This window comes from Peromyscus leucopus, chromosome 22 (genome assembly GCF_004664715.2).
Source record: "Peromyscus leucopus breed LL Stock chromosome 22, UCI_PerLeu_2.1, whole genome shotgun sequence".
Taxonomy (NCBI): Eukaryota; Metazoa; Chordata; class Mammalia; order Rodentia; family Cricetidae; genus Peromyscus; species Peromyscus leucopus.
The window spans coordinates 2,672,625-2,693,748 of record NC_051081.1 but is presented as its reverse complement, the minus strand read 5'-3'; the positions used below and the strand labels follow the sequence as shown (position 1 = coordinate 2,693,748).

At 56.6% G+C, this 21,124-nt stretch overlaps 1 protein-coding gene across 5 annotated transcripts; it reads right to left on the bottom strand.

Moving 5' to 3' along the window:
- Positions 1-672: 672 nt before the first annotated feature.
- On the bottom strand, positions 673-20,020 carry Uhrf1 (ubiquitin like with PHD and ring finger domains 1). Of its 5 annotated transcripts, none has more exons than XM_037198196.1 (16): positions 19,787-20,020; positions 18,112-18,276; positions 12,958-13,200; positions 12,037-12,197; positions 10,504-10,719; positions 9,870-9,973; positions 9,585-9,795; positions 7,754-7,877; positions 7,566-7,673; positions 7,203-7,307; positions 6,142-6,248; positions 4,961-5,258; positions 3,482-3,602; positions 3,196-3,338; positions 2,230-2,334; positions 673-1,981 (listed from the first exon to the last, which is right to left on the bottom strand). In XM_037198196.1, exons 2-16 carry the CDS (start codon positions 18,262-18,264, stop codon positions 1,835-1,837), a joined length of 2,346 nt encoding a protein of 781 aa, XP_037054091.1. In that variant the 5' UTR covers positions 18,265-18,276; positions 19,787-20,020; the 3' UTR covers positions 673-1,834. The 5 variants fall into 5 exon arrangements, with proteins under 5 accessions (XP_037054091.1, XP_028715550.1, XP_037054088.1 ...); XM_028859717.2 differs by having other exon boundaries at positions 9,585-9,771; XM_037198193.1 differs by lacking the exon at positions 19,787-20,020 and adding an exon at positions 18,935-19,095.
- Positions 20,021-21,124: the final 1,104 nt, after the last annotated feature.

Below are 21,124 nucleotides of genomic sequence, written 5' to 3'. Positions count from 1 at the left end.
GTTTTTTGTGTGCAGTACCTGCAAAGGCCAGAGAGGGCATCAACGCCCCGAACCTGGAGTTACAGGCAGGTTGTTGCATCACTATGTGGGTGCTGAGAATCAAACCAAGTGCTCTGAACTCTCCAAACCCATAAGCGTCAATTTTTTTTTTTTTAAAGCAAGACTCATCCGGGAGCGCCCCGCCCCGCCGCCCATACCATTCCGAGCGACCCTTCTGCCACCAGCAGTGCCCGTACCAAATGCAAGCACGCCAGCCACACCAGAAACCACAGAAGCCCTCCTAACCCCCACCATGGGCCAGGGGCTCCAGTCTCACAAGTTAGCACTGCCTTTTCCTACACATCTTCAACATCCGTTTTCTATAAACCTGCGGTACCATCTATACAACGATAGAACCTTCCAGAACAGAGCCAGCCAACTGCTAGTCAAAGGCTAGATGGTACTGTCCTCCGCTCTCAGAACTGCGGAGCTTGTCTGACTACTGGATGGTGCTGACTGCAGCAAGGGCCAGCGTGTATGTGTGAATAGCTGTCTATATAAAACTATTTGTACAACCGAGCTGTGGCCCTGGACACCAGAGCGCCCTTATGCCCACTGTCTCCTCAGCCTCAACTCGTTTTCATGACAGCGCCAAAAGCAGTTTGAAAACAAGCAAACACAAACATCCAAATATCTGCAGAAAAAAAATTTATTCTGAGATCTAAAATCTGAACAAAAAATATTGAACTTTAGAAAATATCCACATGGACACATGGAATTTCATTTTCTTCCCCAATATGTTAACAATCTAAAAAAAAAAAAACAAAACCACAAAACGTGACCCTTAAAACAGTGCTGTCCAGTCTGCCTGCGGTTACGTGTTCATTTTCCATGTTCTACTGAGGTATGGCCTGCTCACTTTGGTAAAGTTACAAGTAACAAAAGAAAACAAAAACCAACCAACGAAAACAAAACACACAGTCACAGTCTTCCTCAGTACAGGCTGTAACTACAAGAGAAATTCATCGAGGAAACCATTCATCCTGTTTTAAAAAATTACAAATGCAGAAACCCTCATAATTCTCAGTTGCTGAGTTAAAAACAAGGTGAAAAGTGGTCACTGCACCTCAAACCTCCACGACACCCAGCCAGCGAGCACCCCAGTGGCTAGGCTCCCGAGGCAGGCAGCCGACAGTTCAGTGCCGAGGACAGGGAGGGGCAGTGAGCCAAAGGCACGTGGTCAGTTTTGCTCCAGCTGAGGCCCTGGCCTGAGGCCACAGTCGAGTCCCCCTGAGGCAGTGTCAGCTACGCCCCAGAGGACCCGTGAGGATGGCGAGGCCAGGGTTGAGGCTAGCCCAGGACCCCACTCCAAGTCTCCTGCGAAGGCATGAAGGCCAGCTGCTGGGGCCAACCCCCGAACCAAGCACCCTGCCAGCTGCCAGGAAAATATGCCTGATCTCTTCAAGACGGTGGCAGGACTGTTCTAGGCAGCTGGTTTCGGGATGAGAACTCCTGACATGACATTGAGGTCTGGTATGGGGCTGAACAGTTTCTAAATCCTTCTTCAAAAAAGAAAAAGGCAGGTTTTTTTTCCCTTCTCTTGGAGAATTAATTGCAGGCTTTGTATTAAAAAAAGAGAGAGAGAGAGAGGAGAGAGAAAGAAAAGGAAAAAAAAAAGAAATGGAAAACAAGATGTCCAACTGGTAGCCAGAACACGGGATTCTTGCAGGTGCCTGGTTCACTGGCGACCAAGGCAGACGGGTCGCCAGGGGCAGACATGGAAGGACACCACCTTCAAGCTAAGCCCACTACGAACTCGGAGCAGGGCCAAGGGGCCTCCGCCTGGTTCTCAGCATCACCGGCCGCTGCCATAACCAGGGAAGAGCTGGTTGAGAACGGTCTGCAAAGGCTGATTCACCCGGGTTGGGGAACTGTGGTCCAGGTCACAGCGACAGGCTGGGCAGCTGAACACCTCGGCCCGGAAGGACCTGTCCAGGCAGTCCTGCATGAGACATGAGCAGGGTGAAGAGGACAGCTGGGAGCGGCCACGCAGGCACTCAGAGCTCCCTCCTGACTCGCAGGCGCCCACTCAGGACTCCTTCCTCTAGTCCCTGGTGATGTCCTAGATGGGGTGAGTGTATGGGAGCCTGGGGTCTCTACAAAGGATAAGGCTGAGGCAACAGTCGTGCACCCCAAGAGTGCAGGCAGTGGTTCAGGCCATCTTCCCAAGCCTCCCACCCGCCTCCTCACCTTGCAGACATTGTGCTGACACACAGTGGTGACAGGCCGGAACACCAGCTCCTGGCAGCAGATACACTGGAAAGCCTCCTTCACCTTGCTCAGGAAGACCTGATACTGCAGAGTGGGTGTGGGAGGGCACACTTCCATCATCCTCACCCCAGGCACAAGACAGAACCCCGCACCCCCATCTGAGCCTGAGAAAGACTGAAGACGCTGCAGTGTGAGGCAGGAGAGGCCACCTGACAACACAGGGTGCTGGCCCTGTGCAGGTGACCGGATCGGAGCCTCAGCTTTCAGCCCTGAAGGTACAACATGCTCTGGACTGACTGACTGGGACTCACGGGCCATAGGAGTAGAAGCTTCATCTGCTGGACCCTGAATGAGCCAGCGAAGCTGGCCTCACCAGGACAGCAGCCATCCTGGCGAGACCCCACACTGTCCCAGCCTTGCCGATGGCAGCGAAGCCCTAACGGGTTGATCCTCATCAACACACACTCCCACTCCTGGGACACACTGAAGCCAAGCACAGCAGAGGCTAAGGGACAGCTCACACCCAGGTCTCAGTGGCACAAGAGCAGCCCACGGGACCCCAACGGATGGACAGTCACTGGAGAAGGCAGTCTACCCACAGAGGGAGGAAATCACTCAAGCAGAAAAGGAAAGGTGTTCTGACATCCACTGTATCCAACAGAGATGGCCCCGGAGACGTGAGCAGTCACAAAAAGGCAAAGCCGCCGGGTCCCACTCCCAGAAGGTCCCTGAAGTCAGCAAGTCACAGAGGAAGAGGGATGGTGGGTGCCAGAAGCTAATTAATGCTAAAAGGTGGCAGAGCTTTAGTGTGGGGACATGGCGAGTTCCAGGACAGCTGCACGCGCACAGGGATGGGCTGTGAGGCCACCCTGACCTGGCGTGCTGCAGCAGGCCAGAACAGACTGACCCAGCTTGCCCTCAGAGGGATGGGGCCCTGCGGCTCACCGGCCCATCCTGAAGGGAACGCAGCACGTCGTCCCACAGCTTGGCGTTGCTCTTGTCCTCCTTGATGAGGTTGGCCTGCTGCTCCGGGAGTGTGTAAGGCTCCAGTTTGCTCTTCTTGGACACACGTGTGTTAGTGGCCGGGCCTGGGGGACGGGGGTGAACAGAACAAGACCTGTGAGGAGTACAGCAGTGCTAATGAAAACACTGGGCATGTGGGATGGACAGGAAGTCATCAGGACACATAGGAAGTCGGGATGGACGGCTGGGCTGGCAGGCGGGCACCCACCTGTGGTCTTCCGCTTGCACGAGCCTGTCTTGGAGGTTGTGGGTTTTTGTTCCACGGCCTTGGGTGGACGCTTCCTACTCTTCTCCTTGTTAGCCAAGGCCTCCAAGTAGCCTTCGGGGTACTGAAGGGTGAGGGACGGTGGACAAGAGTCAGGACTCAGCCCACCCTGCAGAGGCAGAGTGCCATCACCCGGCGAGCTCTTGGCCACGGAAGGTATTGCTGGATAAGCATGAGGGCCAGGTGTGGCAATGCCGGGATCCTAACACTCGGGAGTCAGGAGGGGAGAGTCCTGTAACCAGCCTGGGTTATGTGAGGAAGATCCCTACGGAAAACTAAAGCCAGGTGATGACACTCATGTCACCCGCACTAGAGGTCAAGAGTGTCAGGAGTTCAAAGGTCGCAGCAACTTCAAAGCTAGCCTGGGCTACATGAAGCCAGGTGTGGTTCCTGAGCATCCAGGAGACCGAGGCAGATGTTAGGAGATACAGGCCAGCTAGGTTACAGAATGAGATCTTCAAAACCCAGAAAGAAAAACTAAATTTACCAGCCCTTCCCCTGACCCTGCCCAGCCTCTTACCCCGCGTGCGCACATCCGCAGGGGTGAGACAGGCAGACTTCTGCACATCCCGCTATACACACTCAATGCAGCCCCCAACACCTGGGGACAGGTGCCATCATGTCCCATGGGTACTAAGATTTCTTGAATAGTTCCCAACACGATGGAAACATGACTAGAGACCCAGGGGGAACGTCCACCATGTGGCTTATGAAATGTTCTAGCTGCAAAGAGGTATGGTGGCTGCTAGGGACTTGATATCCTTACCAGCCCACCCCCACTGCCTGTTTTCTATCAATTCTGGTAGCTTCCTTCTGCTGATGCTGGAGGGGTCATAGGTCAGAGTTCAGAGGGGCAGAAGCAACATCAGCGACAGGTGTGGCTGGTGAGATGTGTCACCTGTGTGCCCACACCTACCCGTAACCTGGAGGTTTGGATTTTTCAGTGTATGGTGTGTGTAGTGTCTGCAGAGGGGGACCAGCCCTGGGCCTGGAGTTACACATTCCGTGAGCCACCACGTGGGTGCTGGGAATCAAACTGCTTCTCTGCAAGAACAGCCAGCGCTGTTAACTACTGACCATCTCTCCCGCCCCTTATTTGAGTTTCTTGATATAGGCCAGGCTGGCCTTGATCCTGCAAGATTTATGTGGTGCTGGAGACAGAATGCAGACTTGGTACAGGAGAACGCTCTACCCCCTGAGCTGCCGGCCTAGACCTATTTTCATTGTTGAGAGGGTCTTGCTACGGCCAGGCTGATCTCAGCCTTCTGAGGACCTGGACCACTGTTCCTGATTCTGGCAGTTGGTGTGGAGGAGACAAGGACCCTGGGAAGCCTGGGACCTGGAAACAGAACAGGCGTCTCCGCTCCCAGTTCCCACCATGATGGGCAACAAGCTCCAAAGAAGACAGCCTCACACACACACCTGCATCGTGAGCCCCAGCTGCCGAATGCGGTCCTTGCCCTCCTTGGTCCAGGGTTCAGGCTCCGTGTCATCCCGTCGCAGGAGGTAGCGCCACACAAGGAAGCCAGATTTACCCTTCTCTGGCCAGTACTTCACCACCTTGTAGATGCCGTCGTACCGGTTGCCCTCGGCAGGTGCGTACTTGCTGTATTTCCCCCCCTTCATGTTGCGGACCACACGCACTGGCTTCCCCTTGCGCCAGTCCCTGGCCTCCGATCCATTCTCACTGATGTCGGCATCACAGTTGAGCGCCAGAGCCCTTTGGGGAGACAGGACACACATGAGGGAAGTTATCCATGTCCTCCCCGGGAGGCACACCCTAGCATCCATAGACACCTGGACCTCACCACCAACAGGACATCAGGACAAGGTCACTGGCATAGGCCAGAAGCTGCCAGAGGCTACTGTCTGATCTAAGCGTCCCCAAAAGGACCTGTAGAGGTTTCTCAGTGGTTCGAGAACTAGCTGGTCTCACAGAGGACCCAGGTCAACTCGTAGCACATACATGGTGGTGTAACTCCAGACCCAGGGGATTCAATGCCCTCTCCTGGCCTCTGTGGACACTGCGCCAAGTAATGTAGACTTGCAGGCAACATACTCACTCATACACATGAAATAATTGTTTAAATGTCCCCCAGAAGTCCCTGTGTTGATGTCTGGTTCCCCAGGGTAGAGGGAATGGAGCTTTTAAAGGGCGGGGCCCTTAAAGACTCCAGTGTCGTCTCCCTTCTCCCGCCCAGCCCCCGGGCCACTCTTCCCCATGTGTTGCCCCTAGTGGGGGACCTCAAGACAACAGCTCATCCTACCTCAGGACTGGTTACAGTAACAGAAACTATCCTGTCTATGAACAGGGGCTTATTACTACAACAGAATCCTTCCCTGGGCTCGCAGTTGTCAGGATTTGTTACAATAACAAACCTTTCCCTCTCAATAAGCTGAAAGATCTGAGGCACCCTGGCTGCAGAACAGAATACAGAGGACCCTGACCAGCACACCACCCCCAGACCGAGATAGAAATGATACCCCAGGTTGGGATGGTAAACAGGACAGAGCCATCATGAGGTAAACAGAAGAAGTGTGTCCCCATCACCTGCTGCCAGGTGGGGCCAGCACCCTTGGCGGAGCGCCAAGCTCCCACACACCTGTTGGTGTTGGTAAGCTTCTGGTCAGAGGACTGCCCTGCAGTGCGCTTGTTGCCAGAGAGGTCTCGGCCGCCACTCCCCGTGTAGGTGAAGAAGTTGCCATTGTCCTGCAGTGGGAAGAAGGGCTGCATGAGCCCTCGGCACGGGGGCGAGCCTTGCCCGGCTCAGTGAGGACGAGAAGGGTAGCCCCGGGAGGCAGTGAGGCTGTGGCAGGAGTGAGGGCAGTGGCACACAACGGGCCACCGTGCCGCAGTGACAGAGACCAAGCACAGCTCTTTGAAACGCCACTGAGGCCTGTTCCAACATGGAGGGACCTTGACGGCACAATGAGCCATGACCTGAGCAGACTCGGGAACAGACAGCACAGGCCCAATGCCCGGGACCCCGGAGTTTTCAGACCCACAGAGAGGGGGGGACAGTGCGGGCCAGGGAAGGGCGAGAGGGCAGACTCAACGGGGAGGGACAAGCTCTAGAGGTGGATGGTAGACAGGGCACCTGACGAGGCCTCGTGCTGCTGAGCTTGCCAAGAAGGGGGGTCGGACCGCCCCCTGCACCCATGGGTGCAGAATGTTCAACCCACCCTGTCATTTCCCACCTTCCCTTCTAATTAAGCGGCCATCCCGCCCCACACGGCAGCCCTGACTGGGAGGCAGCCTGGCTCCTGTCGCCCTCACCACACTCAGCTGCAGCATCCTCAGTTTATTTTTCTCTCCTTGTAAAATCGAAGGACTTATTCTGTGCTTACAGGTAACACCTCATGACATCTCTTTCTCTGACAGAAATGAACCACGAGTGTCGCTGCCCCTGCTGTCTGGAGACACTGTTAGGTCCCACAAGAGTGACTAAAACATGTTGACAGCATGGCCTGGCAACTCTGGCCAGCGCTGAGGGCGGGCCCAGTGCAGACACCGGACAGAATGATACAGAACTCCCAGCGGCCACTCAAAGCTGGACCTGACTCCTGATGACCAATCATGGTGGATGGCACGTGAGAGCCAGAGTGAGAGGCAGCTGGGGGGTGGGGGGGAGCCAAGCAATAGTGAGGGCGGAGCAGTGCTCACCACATCATCCTCGTAGCCGCCGGCCAGCACCAAGGAGTAGGCACCCTGACTGCTCCGGCCATGGATGCCCGCCACATGCGGCCGGTGCACACCGGACTCACTGACCTGTAAACACCGCCAAAAGCCGCATTCAGTCTCCTGGTAACCCCAGGGTGACAGTCCCTGACAAGAGCACACTAGCCCAAGGGCTGAGTCCAGCCACCATAACAGAGCTGGCCGTGACACGGCAAAGGGTCACGCCCCAGCCTGGCCCCTCCCCCAAGCAGGCATCCTCCTGAACCCACTCAGCAGCATTTCCTACCCCACCATATTTAGACACAAACTCAACAGAAGCATTTGAACCCCAGTGGGATCAGCAGATACCTGGACTCTGAAGCGCCACATGGTGCCCACAGGGACGCCGGGGATGGGCCCAAAGTGGTTGGCGGGCACAATGGTACACTCTTTGGTGCGGCCCACACACGCCATGCCCTGCCACATAGAGAGGGCTGTGTGAGCTCCAGGAGTGGGGAACAGGCACCAGATCGGGATGGGATGTGGGTGTGCCTCACCTTGCCCCAGTCTCGCCGGGAGGATGAGGTGGCCGATGCCATCTTCGCCTTCTTCTTGCTCTGCTTCAGCTTCTCCCCAGCTTGTACCACCTCGCTGGAGTCGGTTCGGCAGCTGGGGCAGTACCTGGGACAACAAGAACGTTACCTGCATATGCCTGATGCCCAAGTGCAAAACAGATGGTGTCCACAGGCCAGAGACAGGGGACACACAGTCCACATCGTAGTTCCGAACCAAGGTCAAATCATAAACTTGGGTTCCCTGGAGGTGTAGACATGCTCCATTATCCATGGGCACATGGTTAACCTCTAGGCTGAACCATCCCTACAGAATCCCTACAAATGTTCTATAGGACATGGGTTTCCTCAGCCTTCCGCTAAGAGCTCTCTGCCTGCAGAAGGCCAGTGAAATTATCAGTGGGTAGAGGCTTGCCACCAAGTCTCAGGACTTAAGTTCAATCCCCTAGACATACGTGGTGAAGAGAACTGACTCCCAAAGTTGTTTCCACACACACTTACAAAAACAAAAGTAACACAAAAAAATATTTTAAGAACCCCAGAGGCAGGCATGGTGGCGCACACCTTTAATCCCAGCACTCGGGAGGCAGAAGCAGGCAAATCTCTGAGTTCGAGGCCAGCCTGGGCTACAGAGTAAGTTCCAGGACAGGCTCCAAAGCTACACAGAGAAACCCTGTCTCGAAAAACCAAAAAAGAAAAGAACCCCACAGAAAACCATGGTGGCGCACACCTTTCCCAGGGAAGCAGAGGCAGGCAGATCTCTGTGAGTTCCAGGTCTACACCCAAGTTCCATGACAGCCAGGGCTACAACAGAGACCCTGCCTTGAAAAAGAAAAAAAGAACCACACAGAGCTAAAGCCCCAGCCCCTACCACTTGAATTTGTAAGTAAAAACTTCAAAGCCAGGCAGACTCGCTCAAGCCTATATTCCCAGCTAGTCAGAATGACGAGAGCCGAGGCTGTTCCAGGTCAAAGCCGGCCCGGGCGATAGAATGAGACCCCCACACACAAAACCCAGCAGAGCTGGAGGGATGGTGCAGTGGTCTCGAGCACTGGCTGCTCCTGCAGAGCACTGTGGTTCAGTTCCCAGCACCAGCCTCATTGGGCTCACAGTCATCCAGCTCCTGCAGGACGTGACATCTCTGGCTTCTGTGGGCACCCTGCCCACATGCACTCACGACACAAATATAATTTAACTAACAGTAAATTAAAAAAAAATCAAACAAAAGACTGGGCGGTGGTGGCACACGCCTTTAGTCCCAGCACTTGAGAAGCAGAGGCAGGTGGATCTCTGTGAGTTTGAGGCCAGTCTGGTCTACACGGAGAGATCCAGGCAGCTAAGGCTATATACAGTGAGACCCTGTCTCAAAAAAAATAAAAACAAAACAGGAACAACAACAACAAAAACAAAAAAAAAACCCAAGCAAATCCCAATGCCGAGTGATGGAGAAGAAACGGGCATGTGACGGCACCCGCCTCTCTGTTAGAGCCCCGGTTGGTTTCCCCTCTGCACACCACTCTCAGGAACACAAGCTCCCCAAGCGGCCAGGCACAGAGCGGGGCAGGGCACACAGTGGCAGACCTGAGGGGCACGAGCCGGCCTCCCTGACAGCACCGCAGCTTCCTCTCGCCGAGTCTGCAGCCCAGGGGGAGCCATCCTGTCACTGCCCCCCAGCACTGGGCTCCCAGGGCCGTGACACAGCCACACTCAGCTTTGATTCAAGTTCTGGGTGTGAACTCAGGACAGCAGAGCTGTGAAGCAAGGCTCAAAGCCACCTTCTGGGCGTGCGAGGGGACCCCGGAGGTCCGCCACTCACCATTCGGGCTCGGGGGGGACGCAGGTGAGCTGTGGCTGCAGACAGTACAGGTGGAAGGCCATGTCACACTCGTCACACAGCACCTGCTTCTCAGGAGCCTCCCGCCCGCCGCACACGTGGCAGGCACACTTGCGACACGGTTTGTTCTCGTCATCCTTGCAGTACTGACAGGACGGGCCGCTCTTCCCTGTTTTCCGGAGGGCAGGAGGGGCTGCAGCGGGCCACCATGCCACCTGGGTCTGCTCCCCACCACCCGGGTGTGCTCGGGGCCCGACCAGCACTCACACTGCAAGGGGCCCCCAATCAAGGGGCTCCTTTCATTAGGGGGCTCAATCTTGAAGACTTCATCCACAAACATGATCCGGCAGTCGTTGAGCTGAGAATCGTTTCTGCAGAACATTCCCAAACATTAGAACAACGGGGGCTGGGTGAAGCAGGGAGCTGGCCTGAGCCCAGCCGGGTTCTTCCCGTTGGTTTCTGCGTGTGTGCATTCTCTAACAGTCAGCACCCTCGGTGGTCTATCCTTGACTGCTGACTGCACAGGTCAGGCCGGCTGGCCCTGGACGTCCAGGGATTTCCACGTCCCTACGGCACTGCTAGCCATACAAACAGGTGCTGCTGCCTTGTGTCCTCATGTTTACACAGCACTGAGCCAAGACTTTAAAGAGACCCCGGGCAAGACAGTGAGATCTGGTGCCCTCTAAATGAGGCAAATGCCCTTGACCCCTTGGAAGTCCCCACGCACCCACGAGGCTAAGTCAGGCTGGCAGGCTTCCTAGTGTGGGACAACATGGACAGACACACAGAAGCCTCCAGAAAGCCAAGTCTGAGGGCCACGGAGCCAGACGAGGCCAGGGGTGGCCCCGGGTGAGGATAAGGGAGGAGGATGTCAGGGTCCCTGTCCAGGCAGGCCACTCACACAAGCATGATGTTGCCATACAGCTCCCGCGCCGTCCGGGTTTGACGCTTCCTACATATCTCCACGTCGTACCAGAAGCCACGTTTCCTGGGGTAGTCCACATTGTAGTTGACCATCACCACCTGGCCGACCTCCAGGTCCTCCCACGGGATGACAGTGCGGGCACGAGCACGGATATCCTTGGCTTTGATGACTTCCACGCCACTCTCTGGGTAGCTGCAAGCAGAGGCCCAATCTCAGATCCCCCAGGCCGCTACATGGTGTCCCTTCACAGGCCCAGAGATGTGGTAGCATGGGGAACCATATTCTGGGTGACCCTGGCCATCTATGCCGGTGGGCCAGGTATGTGGGACATGTGGACAGATGTGATCTCCCAAAATGGCTTGTCCCCATCCCAGCAACCCGGGAGGTGGCAATCTGGAAGCAAGGCTTTTGCAGCAAGGTGGGTCTGATGGAATAGGGACAGCCCTGGGTTCTCAGAAGAAGTGACAGACGGAAGAAAGCATGTGGCACAGATAACAGCAGACACCATGGTGAGGTGCCCATGTGCCCAGGAATGCCAAGTCAGGGCAGCTTGGGACAGCTGGTCTGGGGACCAGACTTTTGGGAAACTACGGGAAGGGAAAGCAAATGTTTCTCCACATCCACGTATAACGCGACCTCCATGTGTGGAGGCCTATAGAATAAATACTAGACTGCACTTGAGGTGAGCTCTCTAGGCAGCTTTGAGCTACACCACCTCGGATTCATTCCCTTTCAGGTCCGTCACAGAACTCAGTTCAGCAAGCATCTTCACAAAGGACCTCCACACTAAATGACTATTTCAATGAAGCTTTATCAACAGCAAGCAGAGAGCCACCAGTGATCCCAGAACTGTAACATGGGAATCACAAGACGTCAGTTTATACTACTGGGATCTGCACCATCCACGGCCCTGAGGGAGCCACCCTAGGCAGGTGAGCCAGCCACCCAGGCCATGTACGGAAATGACAGCACCCCTTCCTCTAGTCAAGGGCTGACACCAGAAACCCAGCAATAACCAGGAGAGGGAGACGGTTCAGCAAAGGCCTGTGGGCGGGCGGGCGGGCGGGGGCCTCCTCCACCTATAGGATGCTGGCCTGACAAAGAAGCGCTGTGGCCTCCCCAGTTCCAGGGACACAGATGAACACGGCTTCACTGCCCGCCTGAGGCCGCATCACCACCGTGTCACCATGTGGAACTTGGACCTGAGATGCTCTGCTGCCCAGGGACTGAAACCTGAGACCCTGAGATGGCTGGGACCAAGGACGATCTCAAGGGACCCTCCTGTCCTCAGACTGAACAGAACTGATCAAGGCAGGGCAGCTCACATCTGGGCTCCTAGGGAAAGAGGGCCCTTCCTCTAGTCTCAAATGGAAACAGGGTGCCGAGGATGGGGCAAGAGTGGCCTTCTGTGGCTCCTCCACCCTCGTCCCCTGGCAGCAGTCACTTGGGGAGTCAGGGCAGGGGCTCTGGACAGCACTGGAGACAGGACAAGCTCACACTGGCACTCACTCATCATATCTGATGTGATACATGATGTCATCATCTGGGGTCAGGCTGGCACTGGAGCTGCAGGGCTCCTCCTGGGACGGGGCTTTCTTCTGCACCTGGACCACCTGGGCCTCAAACCACGCCCCCAAGGTGTTGTCACGCACGTCCACGTACTCATTAACCTACAGGAAGCAAGGAGGCTCAGGGGACCGGCGGCAGGGCGGGACCAGGGTCAAGGACTTGGGTTGTGAGACAGAGGTCACAGGGCACACATGCCAGGCAAGTGTCTGCACCCAGCTATGCCTACAGGTCTCACTCCGTAGCCCAGGCTAGCCTCACACAAACAAGCGTGCTGCTTCAGCCTCCAGAGTGGAGATGGTAGGTGTGAGCCACCACGCTCCACACAGGAGGAAACCTCAGCACTGTGGACGGTGGAGGGACCAGACTGCTCTGAAGGGGACTCGGGTCAATGCCACCCTCTGCGGGAGACTTTGCTCTGATGGCTGTGAGTATCTCCAGAGGTTTGTCGATAGCAAATAAGCAGGGACCACATGTGTTCCCAGGGCTCCAGGTGCTGACCACATCCCACGCCTCCCCACTCCAGACCAGGATCCTGGGGAAGAAGTCATGCCTCCACGAACCACAGATACCAACAGGGGGATTCATAGAGATGTGGTCATAGGGCAGGTGACGGGGCTGTTCAGCCTCAACCACACGGGCTGGGATTCCCAGGGAGGCTCAACCCCCAGTTCAAATGCAGACATTTCAATCTTGGCAAAACTCTGGAGAGAGTTCACTGGCTACTGTGGCTCTGGGTCACCAAGGAGTCCCAAGAGACGTCGTGTGGCTCTCACTGTGCTGAGGGGCAGGGAGGCCCAGGCACTGTCAGGGTGGGCAGAATCTGAGTTGGGGGCAAATCCACACAGCCCCAGGGAAGCTCACCTTGTACAGCCCCAGTTCCGTGTCCTCCCACACAGTCTTGTCCTCCCCTTCAGCAGCCGCTTCACCGTGCGTGGACGACTTGTCTGACTCGCTCTGACCCACACCATAGCCAGAGTCCGAGTCAGAGAGCTCCGAGTCCCGTTCCTTAGTGCTGGGAGGGAGGGCCAGACTCTGGCGCACCAGCAGCTGGATCGTGTCATTGAGGCGCACATCATAATCGAAGAGTGTGTGGCCATCCTCCATCTGTGGAGAAACCCAAAGCAGACTGTCTTCCACGGAGGCCTGCATGGGGCAGGGGGAGATGGAGAATACACGGCCAGGCAAAGCCCTGTCCCACGCCTAGGCTCTCCCAGTTACTCCCGGGCAGGCAAGCACAGAGCACTGTCAGCACCCACAGAAGGCCGTGAGCATAAGCCACACAACCCTCCATGCCGTGGATGTCCAGGGGTCTCCCTTCCAGGAAGATTTGCTGAAATAATACTAAGTGGGGTTTAGGGGTTCAGGTGGGGTCTCACATAGCCCAAGCTCATCTCAAATGCCTGGTCCTCCTTCCTCCACCTCCCAAAGGCTGGGGAGGCAGGCAGAAGGGCCATTAAGCCAATGTATGTGTTGCTGGGTGGTGTTTCCAGGAGGAGCTCCTGGCATTGGGGTGTGTGCAATGGCCAGCACACTACACTGTAGGGCCAGGAAGCCCCACAGGGACAGACTGAAGCCTGTGTCCCATGGTGTCCAAGGCAACCAGGGAGAACCCACAACACAGTCCCCAGAATTCTTTAAGGCTTTCCTCCAATCTCCCCAAGGATTGCTCCTGAGCAGCAGGTGGCCAAGAGTCATCTGTGGCCCCACAGCAGTCCCTTCATGTCACATCTCATCATGGGCTCCTTCCCCACTCTAGGCGAAAGGCAACTTCTTTGTGACAGCCACATCCACTAGTAGGGGCTCTTGGGTTGCAGTGAATTAGAGCCTCCAGATCCCTGGAGCCTAACGGGAGGGCATGTGAGAAAGGCTTGCAGGCCCATGTGGCCTACGACAGAACCACAATAGGCCTGGGACTCCTAGTGTGGAAAAGGACTGTGGGAACAGCACGAGACTCCGAGTGCACGAACTACATTCGAGAGGGGGACACTAGGTCTGTCTTCTCTTCAGGACTATGCATTCGGGAACCAGCTCTGTGGGAGTCCTCGGGAATAAGACTGCGGGAACAGACTTGGCGGGAGGCGGGAACAAACTCAAGGGGAACAGACTCGGCCCACGGGAACCAACTCCGCTGGCGGCGGCGGGAACAGACGGGAACAGACCAGGCCTTTTCCCGGCCTCGGGAACAGGCCAGCCGGCGGGAACAGACCTAGCCTGTCCCAGCCTGCGGGAACAGGGATCAGACTCGGCAGGAAAGGGCCGCTCTTCAGGAGCATGCTGGAAAGGGACTCTGCAAGAACTGGAGTCTACAGGAATAGAGCCTGGGGGACAATGTGGTCAGCAGCCCATGACTGCTCTGAACACTTATATTGAAGCCAGGACCACACCCCACACCTGTCACCCAACACACAGGGACACTGCACCACAGGCCAGACTTGGGGATCCCGAGATGGAAGGGGTTCTGGGAAAAACACTCACCGTGCCCCGTGTACAAAGCCCTTCCACAGATGGCCAAGCACTGCTATGTGCCATCCACACAGCAGAACGCTACTCAGCCATGAAGGCTGACAGCTAAGTGAGGCCACCTGACATCCATGTACATACAATGTCACCCACAGACACACGCACATGCCCAAAATGTTTTCAAATACAAAGCACAATGCGGTAGTTGCTGGGCCCAGGGGCTGATGGTCAGCGCTGAGGCGGCCAGGAGGTAGGGCCAGCAGGACGGGTAGCCAGACCATACAAGCACCCCAGCAGTCCTGGTGTCTGGAGCCCATCAGGCTACCCCACCATGGTCACAGGACAGGATATGGCTGGGCCGGCTTGGGGCAGACTCACCCTGCAGTTCTCACTGTAACTAACTCACAAGGCCGGTTGGGCAGCTTCTGGCTGCTGCTTCTGGAACTATCTGAAAGAGCCCCATGGAAGGCAGGCAGAAGCCTGCACTGGCACATGACTAGGGCTAGGGGAGGGAGTAGTCCCACCCATACCCCACCTGCAAAGTGGCTGGCTAGGAAACTCAAGCAGCAGGTGAGCCCAGGTTCCGCACCTTGGCATCTGTCACAGGGACAGGACACTGTAAGAGCTTAAAGGTCCAGCACTCAGTCACACATACCTCCTGCTAATTTCTAAGAGTGAAAATTAAACCCAGGGTAGGGCTAAGTGCACAGCTGTGAGCCCAAGGCCCTGGGCTCCATCCTCAGCACTTATATAAACCAGGTACTAACACATGCTGTCACCCCATCTCAAGAGAAAACAAGTACTCCGGGCTATCCGTGGCTACACTGTGGATTTGACTACAGCCTGGGCTACATGGGACCCTTCATCAAAGTAAATAAGGGCTAGTGAGACGGCTCAGCAGGTGAGAGCACTTGCCCTGTGAGTCTGAACCCCAGAGCCCTCGAAGAACCGCGACTCTCAAAGATGTCCTCTGACCTACACACACACACATCCACACGCACACACACACGCACACACGTGCACAATGAGCTGAAAAATCAACAATACCATTTCCAGACATGGCAGCTGAGACCCTGTCTCAGCCTCCTGAATATCTGGGTAACAGGAGCTTTGGCCCATCTATTGGTTTTACCCACCATGTCTGGTGGCTTTGGTCCACACTATTGGAGGGTCTGCTGTGCCTCCAGCGAAGGGGGTACGGCCTTGCCTTACTTGATTGTCACATGATCCTGGGTGGCGCCTTACAAATCACTCTTGCAAGGCAATGGCTCTGGGGCCACTGCCATGCTGAATCATCACAGCCTGAGGCAGGCCTCTGCCTGGCCACTCTGTACCCGGCACTTTTTTTTTTTTTTTTTTTTGAGGGGACAAGGTTTCGAGTAGCCCAGACTGACCCTGAACTCCACAGGTAGAGAAGACTGGCCCAGTGAGGACATGGCAGGGTTACAGGGTCCTGGGGACTCCAGGTTTGTGATGCCAGGCCAGTGCTGGACCAACATGGCTGACATCAATCACCCATGAGACCAGCTGATGTGAAGGGAGAGAAGCATCCCAAGGGAGTCCTGGGTGATGTCTGGAGACTGTCTCGACAGTGGGGAGCCCTGGCAATGGAGACGCCTGCATGCCCTGTGGGGACCCTTGGTTGATTTCTGGTGCCCCATCACCAAGCCAGGACCCGCTGAACCCATAACACATCACCACATGCAATGACAACGAGCCACGTGTTATTTGGGACATGACAACTGTCCCTGAACAGACAAGCAAGGGACTTGGTGACATTAAAGCCTGCATGTACTGGGTACATTGAAGGTTATTTCCACAGGTGGTTTTTAAGATAACAAAAACGGGTCAAGCAGACATATCTCACTTTGCCCTGGCAGGGACGATGGCCAGAGTCCCCTCCCACATACCTGCCATCGTGCTCAGAGATGTGGGGCGAGCACACACCCACTCCCTGACACCAGCCTGCTCCTTTTAGCTTTGAAGTATCAATGGACCCAGGCAGCTGGGCCACAAGAAACAAGGAAAAAGCCAGCGTACCATGAACATTCTAGAACCTTCTGTAAGAACGGCCTATTTGCATGGTTTCTGTTGCTGTCTGTCAACCACCAGAAAAGCAGCCTTTTCCCAGCCCTCTGCTTGTCCCACCTCCCAGCCCTTGCCCCCTCCCCATGGCCTGCTGTGTCCCCAGTAGCTGCAGGAGCTGGGGAAGTTGCGACAGAAAACCGGAAGCCACGGCCTGCTCCCTGACAAAGCTGCCCCACGAAGGGAGCTAGGAAAAGGAGTCAGGCGGTCGCGTGGGCTGCAGGTAGGCACCTTCGGGAGGCAGAGGCAGGGGGATCGAGTTCAAGGCCAGCCTGGGCTATCTGAAACCCTGCCCCTCAATAAAAGCCTAACACTGCTCAGCAAGAGCCTGGACAAGCACTTCCACCAGTCTGAGGTGGCCCCAGAAGCGAGTGAGCGCGGTGACTTGACAGAAGGCAAGCCGGGGGCAAGCCGAGGGGCCGTACTCAATCTGCAGTGGGTAAGCCAACAAGGTCCGACGTACATTTGACCAGCTACGGCTCCCAGGAGAGAGACCGCTAAACTGACAAGCCGGGCACGGAATGAAATGAGTGGTCATGGCGGGCAATCAGACACGGTGCCCGCGCCCCAGCCCGCTGCACCCAGAACACCCCACGCCTGGGAAACGGGGGAGGGGATCACAGCCACACTGCCATCACCTGGGCACAGCTAGTTAAAGAAATGAACCACGGGACCCGGACACCAGAGGGCAGCAATGCCCTGCCCAACCACAAGAGCGGGTACAGGCCGCGAAGTAGGGACTTCAGGTCTGCTGAGCACCCCTTCCCTGCTAGTGCAGTGCACCCAACTCCAATTCGACCCTTGCGAGCACGTACCCCACACCAGACCCCACTGCCCCATGCTCTCTCAGCACCTCAAGACATCAATGAAAAAGAAAGCCCAGCCTGGTGCCAAGGATAAAGTCCCAAGCGTGGGCAAATGGGCTGCAAAGATGGCCATTTTAAAGGCCACAGAGAGCTGGAGAGACGGGATAGAGGGGCAACAGGGTAGCTACTCCCCCATAAGGGCCACTAGCCCCATTTCCCCCATAAACCTAAGCGAATAAATTTCTAATTCATGAGTAAAGTGGATCCTCAGGGGGGTTGATGTCTCATGGGAGCAAGCTGTGGGCGATCAGGGTGAATTTCAAAAGGAAAACCTGGTCCCCTCTCACTGCCCCCACGTGAAGACTGTTGGGAAAACTAATCCGCAACCCCCCTGAGCCCTCTGTGGGCCACTTCAAACTTTCTCCTGACGAAAAATGACTTAGAAGACTTTAAAGGATAATTAAAAAGGTAGCAAGCTTTGCAGCGCAGAGGCCGGCCACAGCCGGTGCAGAGGCCCTGCCTTTGTTCGCCCTCCCCTCAGCATCTGAAGTCACCGACAAGGGGGGGGGTAAGTGGGGGGGTGCTAGCGCTTGGTGGCTTGGAGAGGCAGGGTGCCTGAAACAAAGCTCAGTGGGCGGACGGAAAGCTGCGGCGGTCAGCTTACCTGTTTGCCCCTGTAAAAGAGTCTCTGCAGCTGGGGTTCCACGTGAAACAGCTCCGAAATCTTTTTCCTCAGCTCCTGCACTTTGGTCAACCTGGACAGAGAGTCCACAGTGTGGGTCTCCTTCCCATCCATGGTCCGGACCTGGATCCACATGGTGCCAATATGCTGGAGGGACAGAGAGAAAGGGAAAAGGAGACTCGGGTCACTGTGGCCGGCCAGCGGGTGGGGAAGTGGGGGACCCTCACCCCAGTAGCTTTCTTTACATCTGATTGAGCAAGCAGCAGCTCCCAGGATCAACCTCCTGGCATCCTGGCCCCTGTACTCGGCCAGACGGCGCCTTAGAGAACCAGGTGGCATAAATCACGCGCTTAATGTGTTCAAGACCAGTGAGTGAGTGGGGACACTTGAGCGTGGACCAAAGACATCCTGGGCGATCCACGACAATCCACCACGTCTTCAAAGAGGAGGAAGAAAAAAAGCAATATCCATGGCGAGAGAAAGGGACTGGTCAGGCTGAGTGGTCGCAGCTGCTCATTCACTCGTTCACCCATTCATTCATCCCACACAGTCCAAGTCCCAGCAACGAGAACTCGCCAACTCCGAAGCGGACCGGAACTTCTCAAGTCCCGGGAGGGGGAACTAGGTCACACAGAAGGCAGGACCCCCCCACACACACATACACCTCACTCGGGACGCCCCCCGGAGTTCCGGGCCGGTGGCCCCTGCGCGCGTGCGTGGAGCAGCCCCCCCCCGGCCGTGGCCATGGCAACCGGCAGTCCGGGCCCGGACACCCCCGCGCGCGCGCTCGTGGCCAGAAACTCACCTGGGCCCCACGCACGACTAGCTTCCCTAACCTTCCCCCGAGACACTGACCCTGGCCTCTTGGAATGGCGCTTTAAACACGCTTTAAAGACCCCGAGGCCCGGAGCCCACGCCCACACCTCCGCCGCCGCCAGGGTCGGACCCCCGGAGCCGCGCCGTTTAAGTTCCGCCCTTCCCGGAGAGTCCGCTGCTGATTGGCTCCGCCCGGATGGCACGCCCCGCCCTCCTCGCACGCGATTGGCCGAGACGTACTCGGAGAAGCCAGGGCGCGCGAAACCGGACTCGGGCGCGACAATTGAATCTCGAGGAGCGTCCGCGCGCAGGCGCGGAGCCGCGTGTACCCCCCCCACCAGACCCCACGCGCTTCCCGCGGACTTAGCGGCACTCAGGAGGGTCAAAACCCAGGTTCATCGTGGAGGACGCCACTCAGGTTGCCCCTCAACGGACGGAGAAGCACGCATGCGCGGTGGCTCTCTGCAATACCCGGAGCCACGCGCGGGAAAGTTTTGCCAAGCTTTGGGGTGTAACCGTATATGTGCCCGGGGCCTGAGATGGGGACCCAGCGTGGAGGATACAAATCGGATCCCCTTACACGCGATGCGGAAGCACGCGTGGGCAATGGTTCTCTGCAAATCTCAACCCACGCGCAGGAAAGTTTGCAAAGTTCCCCCCTCCTCCAACCCGGGGCGTCAACGTAGTGCGGCTAGCCAGGAAAGGGGTTTAGCGTGGAAGACTGGGAAGACCTCGGATCCCCTGAAGCAAGCCCCGCGGCCACCCGTGGGAAGAATTCTTTACAGTTTTGCGCAGTGCCTGGCCGTGCCACTGTGTGAGCACAGCCCGCTCTTCCACTCACCTCTCCCGCGGCAGCGATCCGCACTGTCCTCTCGCCTGGAGTGCCTGGCTCCTGGTTAGGGCTCCGGGGCTGGGTGACCGAGGAGGGAGCCGCGGAGTGACCGGGAGTGGCAGAGGACCTGAGTGAGCTCGGCAGCGCGCGATCCTTCCAGCTGCTAGGGGTTTTCTTTTTCCCGCGAAAACTCAGGGCGTTTTTAGAAATGTGCACAGACTGCTGCGAGACTCTGCCACTCGAATGGGTGGAGGGGGGCGGGCTCTTGATTCCTGATTGGCTCGCGCTGTGGCGGGAAGCGAGAAAGAGTGGGGGCGTCCCCACGACTAGGGATCTACCCCACCCCCAGCTCCGCCCAGCGGGCCACGGACCTACCCTACCAGCAGTGCCCAGTTTACCAAGGCCCAGGTCTTCTAGCATGCAAACCATATAAGAATCCCGGGAGACATCTCCCCCCCTCCCCCCCCGCCCCCCCCCCCGCCCCCCCCCCCCCCCCGGCGCAGAGAGACTTCTGACCTCAGTACGTGCCCATTCCCCTTCTGCTGGACACACTTTGACCTCTTAAATCTATGACCCGAATCTCTGACCATATACCCCAGGGGAACTTGAGGGGTGCCTCTCCTCCAGACATCCTGCACCCCATATCCTGAGCACCCCCAGACGCACTGAGCGCATTGAGTAACATCAGGGAGCTGCTAGTGCCTCCCCCATGCTACCCACCCCCGCAGGGCTTCTTTTCCCGCCTGATTTTTTTCCCGCCTTCTGCGAGTTGTCCAGGCGGGCAGCGCCTCCCTGCCCCCTCCGCCCCGGTCTGCTCCATTCTGACCATTCTTGGCGGGCACTCGGCTCTGGGCATCTGCAGTAACTGATGACCAGAGAGACCAGAGCTGCGGGGCCCAACTGCATGGGAGGCCACCCTCCCCTCCAGCATTTGGGGTCTTTAGTAAAGCAAATTCTGGTTAAGGAACCAAGCAAGAGAAAAATTCATGTCTAGAGGACAATTCCAGGTACAACCACAAGCCATGAGGTCGGAAGTGACCAGCGGCCACTTGGGGGCTGGGACAGAGGCACTTCCGGCTGGGGAACGCCAAGGACACATAAGGGAGTGGAGAAGGCTTGGGGGGGCAGAGGAGGCCCCTGGGCTGGGACAAAGAACAGGTAAGACCTCGGAGGCCACAGGAAGGACTTTGGCCTCTGACTTTTCTACCTTGGAGGTCCTTAAGCAGAAAACTTCCAATTTTTGTTTAACTGTTTTTGTTTTTAGAAACAGGTCCCACATAGCCCAGGCTAGCCCCAACTTGCTTTGTGGCCAAAGATGATTTTAACTCCAGCCTCCACCTTCCTAGT